Raw genomic sequence first — 10,395 nt, forward strand, 5'->3', positions numbered from 1 at the left:
CTAAACAGTATACAGCAGATAGTAGGTACTAAACAGTATACAGCAGATAGTAGGTACTAAACAGTATACAGCAGATAGTAGGTCCTGACTACTGCCTACTGAGTAGGTACTTGGGAATTCGGATACAGCCATAATGAACTCATTCAACCTTGAGTGAGAGTTTTAGTTGAAGCCCTCTGATAGGCTGCCGAGAGAGACAGAGGAAGACGTGGAAGTCGATTTTATCTTTAGACTATTTATATAAATAAATGAAACTTAAAGAGATTATGCACATCCATATTTTTTATTACAGATTATTCTACCTGCAAGAACAGAACCGAACAGAACCAAACTAGAAATGAAGCGATCCATGGTTTAATGGAAACTTTAAAAACACAATAAAATAAAAAACATTCTAGTAAGTAACTAAAAGTATAATAAAATAACATTACAGACTGTAGCTGCTATGCTAACCAAACAGTTAGCAACAAACTCAAGCGAACTTACTCTGAGCACCTTTTCCATTCTCCTTTCCTTCCTTTGACGTCACAGGAGGGAGGGGGGGGATAATTTCTTTAAATTGTGAAAACATTTAGCTTAATTTTCTTCTGATTTCTCTTCTTAAACGTCAAATTTATGAGTAAAAACGGCGCCATTATAAGCTAAATGTTCGGGATGACGGTTGGAACGTTCGGCCGTTATTTTAATTATGCCGCCTTCAAGTGCTCCTTGGAAATGTTGCACTTCCCAGATGTTATTTGAGCAAACTTCAAATATCAGAACAGTGATCTTATTTATTGTATAGTCAACATGTGGTTCGGATCTTTTTGATAAGTTTTCTGCCACAAACAATTCTTGTAAGCTTAATTTTTCATAAACTAAAAAGGTAAACTCCCGCACAATGTCTAACTTGCAAAAAAACATTTTTTTGGCAACGTCTTGTAAATACACCTTCATTAGAAACTTGCCTGATTAATTTTTTGATATATTTTCATAGAAATTCTGAATAGCTACTTCAGAAGCTTCACAACTTCAGAAGGTCAACACTTTTTTATTCTTATTTTTATATTCAGGTCTAATTACAGATTTTTTCCTCAACTGTTTATCGGTTCTTGTTTAAATTGCACATATATTTTTATCCCTGCACGGGTTATGTACATTTCTTATATAAATCTATTTTTAATTTGCACAGTTTAAGTTTGATTCATCTAGGGGTATTCTTTAAATCTTTTTCTTCAGGTTAATATATTTGTATGGGAGGGGGGGCGTCGGTTTTGTGGTTCAATTTGTAACAAATGTTTCATGTCATGTCTTTGTAACCTGCTACTGGATGCTTTGAATTTCCCTCGGGATCAATAAAGTATCTATCTATCTCTCACTTTGAACAGTGGGGAGTCTCATGAGTACAAATCAACCATCACAGAAAATGTCTAGCACTCTTATCAGCTCTCTTTCAAGCCTTCCTGACCAAAGCGTCTCTATTTTTTTACTCTTTAATTCACCTGACCATCCAGGCCAAAAAAATGTGTTTCCATAGCAACCGGCTCCACAAAGAGGAGAGGGTTTACCCGAGCAGACTGGTGGTGTTTAACGACACAGTAACATGGAGAGTAGGTCAGCAGAGAGAAATGGTGTGTTGAGCTCCTGCAGGCTCGCCTGTGCAGAGGGAGAGGATCTGTGATCTGCTCACACTGCCAGGACTCCTCACAAACCTCCAGGCTCACTTTCATGTCGATCCACCAATCAGGCTGCGAGGACTCACGCCAGGTTTTTTTTTTATTTTTTTTATTTAAGTCATTCTAGTTTGGGGCTGATAATGGTTTCATAACCATCCAATTTAAATCAGGAGCAGAGCTGAATTTTGTCTTCTAAGAAAAGCAGATGTGTTAATTTCTGCAGAAAATTGAACTACCAGATAACACATTTACTGTAAAACTTATATTCATAGCTCTGGCTTTTATTTCCATCAGTCTATGAAATGACCCCGCCTTAATTTGGGACGTTTTCTACAAAAATGTCTGAAATGATGGACTGACTGGTTACCAAAAGTAGCTTGCATTTTCTATTAATCCACTTTTTTTAAACCTCTACTACAGGTAGAAATAAAGACAAATAAAAAATATAAACAAATCACAGCATTTTGAAAAGGTAATTAAAACACTTTCAAAATATTAAACCCTCATTTAACTCACTTCAATTCAATTAAAGATATACTGAACTAAAAAATCATCATCACGTTCCCTGAGACTGATTCACGACCACATATTACTTCTTTGAGAAAAGTAAAACTTGCACATGTTTCATTTCCGGTCAAACTTCCCCAAATAGGTCAAAATTTAAAATCAAAGAACATCCACATTCAATATGAATTAATACATAATTATTTATTCAGCATATAAAAATAATGTGAAAAGGGCACAGAACATACAAAGAGTAAAAAACGAACAAACCCTCTGATTTAAAAGGAATGTGGAAATGATGAATTAAGACGTTATTTGTAAAGACATGATGACATTTTCAGATCTCCAGGATATAAAAAGCAAACAGTAAGTGCAAAAAATTCAAAAGTAAAAATGTGATTTTAACAACCAGCTCTGATGAAAAGTTTCATTTCACAGGGGGATCATTTGCTTTTTATTTATGGGATATGTGGAAAAGTGGAAATTGCTTCGTCTCAATTCAAGTAAACCTATTGAAGAATTTATTCTACAAATTGGACTGCCAAGAATAAAATGCACGAGTAAACAACAGTCCTGTAAATAATCACCAAGAAGTCTTAAAAGTGTTTTTTTTCCTGAGCTTTTACATCATCCTACCGTCTTCTTTAGCGTTATTGCAGATTTAAAAACACGTCTTATGGGTCAACAATGTCTTCTCTGTCTCTACACCAACAACAAGCAGATCAACTTTTGTAATGTTTGATATTTGGTTGTTTAAACATCACAGGATAATGCGGTTCCCCTTCACCATCGTAGTGCAAAAAAAAAGCTTTGAAAGAGTTTTTATTTGAGAGAGATCTCTTATATGAGATTGTTTTTAAGGCACTTAAACATCAAACAGTTTTGAGTGAGGATGTACATGCTACATGTCTGGCACCTGGGGCATTTTTCATTATGATAATAACACAATTCTCTTCATTAATAACAGCCAAACAGGCTGGGGGGGGGCGACCCAGTAAACTCCTCTGTCTCAGCTTTGACTCAGGGCGCCCTCTGGTGGCCACAGGCGATCAGTTCTTCAGTGAAATCTGGTGGAGCCACTAATCAAACACGTCCTCCTGCTGCCCCCTCATCACAGTGCACGCATGGCCGTGTGAATCTGAATCAAAGAGCACGTTAACAGCTCCCCAAAGCGCTAAAAAGTCCGTCCAGCATGGCTAATTAAGACATCTCCACGGGGGGAACGCCGGCTCATTAATTAAAAAATAAAAACCTCTGTCTGGAGCTGCACATGTACTCGGAATAATTAAAACGGCTAAAGAGACGAGGGGCGGACATATCTGACTCGCGCTTCCCAGGAGTCCACGTCTTCCGGCGCTGATAACATTATCACGCACCTTTTGAACCGCTCCGGCTCGGAGTCCAGTAATTGCTCTTTATCAGCGGCGCTTAATAGATATCAATTCAATCCAGAGAAGCGTGGGCCTCGTACTTCACAGACGGTGAATTTAAGATCCTGGACCGGCAGAGGGGCAGAGGTCACATACAGGGGCTGAGTGTAAAGGATTTTAAAGTGCTACGCAGACGCAGGGGTGTTTGAGGCAGACGGGGAGGATGCCCTTGTTGATTTGGTGAAACTCCACCAGCTGGAGGAGGTCGATGAAGAGCGTCAGGCCGTCGTCCATGGTGAAGTACTTCCTGCCTCCGTCTTCACACTGCGGAGACAAAGAGAAGTACGATCACAAAGGTCACTATGTTTGGGCACCAGTGACGTTATCATAGTGTAGCTTCAAAAAGTAAAAGTTAGCTTCATTGCTAACCTTGACTAGAAACATTCATTTCTACATTTTGACAAACAGTGTTGATTCTAGCCCACAGTAAAAATCAATGTAGCTAACAAGGTGACTGTATAAACCACAAAGATGTTTAACCGTTTGGTGCAGCGATCAAGTTCAGTCAGTCGTAAACAGCTGATACCCTAAACTCAATCCACCTACAGAGAGCGACGGTTAGCACCACGCCGAGGTCTTTAGTTCACCCAACAGCCAGAATGATCGGTGAAAAAAAACAAAACTTAAAGTGACTTTTAAAGGTGCATAAAAAAGAAGATATTGCAAGTCAAACTTAAGACTTTTTAAGACCTTTTTAATGCCACCTTGAATGAAATTTAAGACCGAAAACACTATAAATATAGGCGACGGTTGGGGGATCCCGCTGTATCACAACCCAAGCATAGCATGTGTGTCACTCAATGAGACTCCCAAGTAACGTGAATGCACTTGATCTCCGACCCAATATCGTACGTGCACGTCGAGTTGCTTATTTTTAGTGGCGTGGTTCAAAGTCTCGTCGAAACATTAAAACAAAAAAATACTTGTTGCTTCTGATGGAAGGCGGTGGTCCAAAACGAGTTATATAGGCCGTCTTGTCCTTTCCAGAAGTAAACGTGCTCACGATTTGTGAGTCAGGGAACATCAAACGGAAGAGATCTCCTATCCCCTCATTGGCGTTGTAAGACTGGTGTTTGACCACTGTGTTGGTGTCGCACCAAATGCTGCTCTCAGGTCAGTGCTAGTAGCAGCGGGGACCGTTGTCTGCGGCGCTGGCCCCGGGGCAGAGACGGCTGGGGTCTGTTGGCTCCGGGCAGCGGTTTTGAGCTTTTCGCACTGCGCGTGGATCTCGACAGCCTTAACCCCCGTGGTGCCGAGCTTGAAGGTCCTTTTGCACAGAATGCATCTGGCCTCGTCTGGGTTGGCAACAGACGTGAGCCAACTTCGAAAACGGACGTCGTCCAGCCAACTCTCAATAAATTTGCACTTACACATAGTGGCAGACTAGCTAGCAAGCATGCAGATAATCATTTACATCAGCAGCTAGTAAGAAAGTAGCCTCTCTACATCTCCTTCTTGAAAAGTCCCGCAAGAAAAATAAAAAAATATGTAACATTAAATAGTCCTGCCCCGACAAGACCTTTGAGTAATGTATTTAAGACCAGCATATAACATTTTTAATGAATTTAAGACTTTTTAAGGATGAGCGGACACTCTGTATTAGATAGATAAATAAAAACTTTAGAAAGGATGATGACACGATGATTAGGATTTAGATAAGGATTACTTTAGGGATGTTAATGATTAATCGCTGTAAAGAATTTAACAGATTAAAAATGTATTAACCGACAATCTGTTTACAATTTAGTCGGCGGTCACCTGTAATACCATTTTATACCACCTTTGCAACTTACAACACAGGAAAGTGAGGCTAAAATGAAGCGGTCAGCAGAGAGAGTTTACAACATAAAAAACACTAAAGCGTACATTTATTATGGTGATTAGAGTATTTTATGCGCTACCAACTCACTCCTGAACGTGTTGAAATGTTAATTTGCCGACAAATCAGAAGAATTAAGTGTGTTGTGAAGAGGCTCAAATTGCTTTATTTCACTTGCAGAACTTTTTTTTTTTTTTTTTTTTTTTTTCCAATATTAACAAACATAAGGAGAGTCATACGTTTAAAAGAGAGACAGCCTTGTTGTTTTATTAGTTTAAACTGATTGTATTTAATGAATTCATGTTTCAAAGTAACTATTGTGTTGCTATAATTGTTTCAATAAATCATAAACTGAGAAATACACGAGCATTTTGTGGCTCATTAATGATTAATTGATCGTTAAGGTGTTCAACTATCGGTTGAGAAAAATGACTGAAATTTGCAACTCAAGAAGATGCTTGAACCAATTTATCAAACTTTCATCTTTGTTGTCGCTGCTCTGTTTCCCACTATCCTGCTTCCTGCTTCTCCCTCCATCCCATTTTTTAAAGCCCAACAAAGTCTCCATAGATGTCTGTTCATCATCAGTCTGGTTTGTCTTGAGATAACATTTGGAATGAACTGACACAAACACAAACAAAGACTGAAGGGATTTAAAGAGGATCTGAGGTAACTCACGGGGATAACCAGGTAATGTTTGGTCTTCAGCTTATAACACAAAGAGAGGACGAAGCACTGAGCATGCTGCTGACTCTCACGGATCAGGAACATCCTGCACACAAAAAAAAAAAAAGAAGCATAGAGACATTTCAGAATCCATTTTCCAAACATACACTTTCACATCAGTCTGCGTTCACACAGCGAGATAATGAACCCAGCTTGGTGTTTCTGGACTTCTTTAGGCGTCTGAAGAGCCAACCATGTCTCCTCCAGGCTCCTGCACACAGTGTGATAAGAGACGTGATGCAGATCCATGGCGTGTCACACTCGGTCTGTTACCCTCTGTGTGTGTGTGTGTGTGTGTGTGTGTGTGTGTCAGACTGTTGGACATCAGTTTAGAAGCGTGAGATTGACCGATGAATGTGCAGTGAATCACGGCAGAGAAACAGAAAATGTGCCAGCAAGAGACAAATCATCCAACTCGCAGAAATCGTCTGCAGCCTGGTGGAGCCATTTTACGCTTTATACTCCCAACTGGTTGGTTCGTTTCTGTCTGACTTCAGTCATGAAACGTGCAGAGATTTGGACGTAGGTTGTTTACTTTTACAAGCTTTAAAGTGGAACAACTATCTCCTGAGTTTTTGGATCAATCTTAAAGTCCTTTAAGAACGACGAGAGAGGTTGAGATGCAACATCAGAGCTGTTCTTTCAGAAGGAATGGTTCACTATATTTGCTTTGCAGACATTTTCCTCTCCTGACATACGAAGAGGAATTCAACTAAACGTACAAGATGTAGAGTTTTATGAGAATGTTTACACTAAAATATCAAAATTAAGAAAAAATGGATAAACCTGTCTTATATTTTTTTTTGTTGATTTCTTAAATCACCTCAAATATTTCAAACAGTTATCAAAACCAGAGAAATCTGTAATTTTATACTTGTAACATGTCGTGTCTTTTGTGGTGGCCGCCATGACACACACAACATGTTTATCGTTGCCATGGAAACGCCAGATGTTACGTCAAAGGTCGCTACATGAGGAAGCGTGAGCTGCTACTGAAAGCTGCCGTACTGTCGCTGTTTGTGCTGCTGTGATAAAAACATCATGTAGATTATACTCTGATACATCAGCTCGTCTGTAAACATATTCTCTTCCTCAGGTCGGTTTCGCCCGGTCGTCATGACTACGGTCAACTTGGAGTTTGTTTTAATCGAGGGGTAGTAGCAGAGAGAATCACTCCCATGATTCCCCGCCAGCCTCAGTGTCATCTTTTTGTTATTGTTTTGATTGAGAGCCCCCTGGTGGTGGATTCTACACACTGTGCCTTTAACACAACGTCTCCACTTTTTTAGTAATTGGGTTTGTAGTTCCTGCACTCACCCGTCCACCAGGCCCTGCTTCTCTATCAGCCTCTGAGCTTCTTTCCTGGACACACCGCCATGAAACCACGGCTGGGTCTTGTGAATGGCTGCAGAAACAGAGACATGAATACAGGAGCATGAAGCAGAGAGCGAGTGCACGTTGTAATTAAAAAAAAAAAAAAAAAAAATACAGGTGACCTGGATCAGGACCCGTCGTGTTGGACTTACAGGAAGGTCGGGCTGCAGAGTTCAGGTTGGGCAGACTGCACCTGAGGGCTTCTCTCCTCTGCATCAGTGAAGAGGGAACACGACAGAGAAAGGTCACAAATCAGAAACATGAGCAAGAATGCTTCACTGCTAGTTTCCTCTCAAAGATTATTTCTTGTTTAGTGCCACAGACATCAGATTCTAAACATCATAGAGAGCTGTCTCCTCCCCCCCCCTCCTCTCCAGAGTGGATGCTCACACAGGTCACCATGTGGTGGACTCTGAAGCTTCAGTGTTTATCCAGCTCTGCATGGGTCTGTAAACCTTTCTGTGTTCTAACCTCTCTCCATTTTTCAAAAGCATCTCCAATATTGATCCTAGTTTGAGCACGTTTCTGCTCGTGGAGCTTATTAGAAACATGGTCGGTCGGGTACAATCACTTCTATCTGAACCACTTCTCTTGCCCGCTTCCATCGCTGCAACACCCGTTGACCTGATAACTGCTCTCATATCTGACAAACCGAGGGGCGTCCAAAACGGCCGTGTGTGTGTGTGTGTGTGGGGGGGGGGGGGGTCACCTTAAAAGCGTCTACCTTCTCTGGTCCAAACAAATCCAGAGCATTCAGGAGCAGAATCTAAAGTTAGAAGGAGGACATACTGGCTGCTGCATTGTTGTCAGAGAAGCCAGCACTTCAACATGTTTCCTTAATGATCAGATAGTAAGATACCTTTATCATCTCACTGATTGATCCTGTGTTAGACTAAATGAGAATATTTCCTTTGACCTGAGAGATAATCGCAGATATTTTGACTTTTTGGCAGAACTAATGATTGTGTTTCTTATCCTGGCTTCAGTGTGTCAGTCCTTTTCCCAAATAATGGAGTCTTCGTTTGGTTCATAAAATGTCAGGATGTAGTTAAAAATGGTCCTTACTGTTTCTCCAAATGAACTATGCAATAACATCCCACTCTGATGAGCGTACAACCCCGAGTAATGACAGTCTCCTCTTCTACCCAAAGTCACCATTTTCATCTCACAGACCTCTGTGAGCTCACATAGACACTCTGCTCATTCACAAGTTTACACCCGGGGAATCAAAGAGAATTTCTAACTCTGATTCTCGTCCTCACCCTCCAGGCTTGTCCCTCCTCCCTCTCCGCACTCTGGGCCTCCGTCGGGTTCTGGATGACCCGTCCGCCCGCCTTCCCTGAGAAGTCCATGGCCACCAGACTCGCCTCGGACTTGGACTACACACACACACACACACGCGCACACACACACACACACAAAGTTTAACACAAACACGTCAAACAGCAGGTGAACACAGAATCCTCTACATGCGTCACATCTGATGATCTCACTTTTCCATCTGGGAATTTGGTTCCTTCGAGGCTGCGAGGGGCCGACTTGGACAGCTGGTAGTTACACTGGAGCTGCTTCCCGTACTGACCGCACACCAAAGGAAAAAAACCACACAAATAAATTATTAATTTAACTGTTTATCCTTTGACAAAATCAAAAAAAAACATATTCTCTAAAAAAAAATAATAATAATGTACCGTTATCGTCAGTGTTAGCCAAATACTGATCAGAATGTATTTGTAATAAAAATGTTTCAGAAGGACAGAGAAGGATTATTTTATAAATTCTTTAACAAAAATGCTTTCACTCTGTGATTTCATTTATTGTTTTTATTTGATTATTTTGTTGTCTGCTTGTTTACTCTCTGCCTGTTGCTTTAATCGTCTCTCTGCTTGTATTTTCTGTTGTAAAGCACTTTGTTACTTGTATATTAAATAAAGTATTATTATTATTATTATTAACCTTGAACAATCTGAAAGCCGACGTCCAACATGTCCGAGTCTGTTCGCTGTCAGCACACAAGATCTTCAGGTCCTGAGTACGGACGGGATTTTTGGAAGGCTGAAGAACAAAAAAAAACACAAAGTGAGAGAGGATGGACTTTTCTCATCAGTTTGTAGAGAGACTAGAGACACATGTTAGTGTTAGAGGAACATGGTGAAGAGGATTTTGCATCATATGTGACCTTTAATGATTCATTATAACTAGTAATATTAATTGTGATGTATCATGTTACTGTGTTTTTACTTTCTTAGAGAGTTACTGTAACATGAAAATCTCATCAACGCAGCCCTAGCTGTGTGTGAATAGAATAGAATATATCTTTATTGTCATTTCTATAAAAACAACGAAAAACAGTTTAGCAGCTCCTGTCATTTGCAGCAAACACAGATGGACGGTAAGACTGATTATTTAAAGACAAACAAAAATCACATCTTAAGAAGCAAACAGTAGAACGTATCTGGAAAAGTGCAAATGGTGCAGAGCAGCAGTCAGTAAATATGATTATTTGAGCTCAAGTTACTTATCTAATCATACTGTATTTCGACTCTGACGTAAAATCTACTCTGCAGAAAACTTACAGGCAAGATTGTTCCCTGGAGTTATGTAAAAGTCTGCGTTCATCAATCACTGTGAACGGTGCTGAACAAAGAGCGGTGTAAGATTTATTACTGCTCTAGATGCTGCTTCTGACGTACAAACAATTCAGTCTCCACGACCAGAAGAATGACCTGAATGTTAAACGGGGGCTGAGGGGGGGGTTCTTACAGACCCTCAGGTCAAACTCCTCTCTACATGTTCCTTACATGTCGTCCTGTATGACGTGTGTCTTCATGTTGTGACGCCTGGAGGGAGAGTTTACCTTTATGCAGAAGGTGAAGTCCGCAGGCGC

At 40.4% G+C, this 10,395-nt stretch overlaps 1 protein-coding gene across 1 annotated transcript in view; it reads right to left on the reverse strand.

Annotated features, from left to right (window-relative positions):
- Nucleotides 1–2,344: 2,344 nt before the first annotated feature.
- Nucleotides 2,345–10,395, reverse strand: part of grb7 (growth factor receptor bound protein 7) — an 18,413-nt gene continuing 10,362 nt past the window's right edge. Inside the window, exons 8-15 of the mRNA XM_061028536.1 lie at nt 10,366–10,395; nt 9,465–9,563; nt 9,002–9,085; nt 8,771–8,887; nt 7,661–7,718; nt 7,452–7,539; nt 6,087–6,180; nt 2,345–3,853 (exon numbers count right to left, since the gene is read on the reverse strand). The exon at nt 10,366–10,395 is cut by the window's right edge and continues 81 nt beyond it. Coding sequence (XP_060884519.1) covers nt 3,707–3,853; nt 6,087–6,180; nt 7,452–7,539; nt 7,661–7,718; nt 8,771–8,887; nt 9,002–9,085; nt 9,465–9,563; nt 10,366–10,395 — 717 coding nt within the window. The 3' untranslated portion in view covers nt 2,345–3,706. The remainder of the gene's footprint in view (nt 3,854–6,086; nt 6,181–7,451; nt 7,540–7,660; nt 7,719–8,770; nt 8,888–9,001; nt 9,086–9,464; nt 9,564–10,365) is intronic.

The sequence above is a fragment of the Labrus mixtus genome, chromosome 21 (genome assembly GCF_963584025.1).
Source record: "Labrus mixtus chromosome 21, fLabMix1.1, whole genome shotgun sequence".
NCBI lineage: Eukaryota > Metazoa > Chordata > Actinopteri > Labriformes > Labridae > Labrus > Labrus mixtus.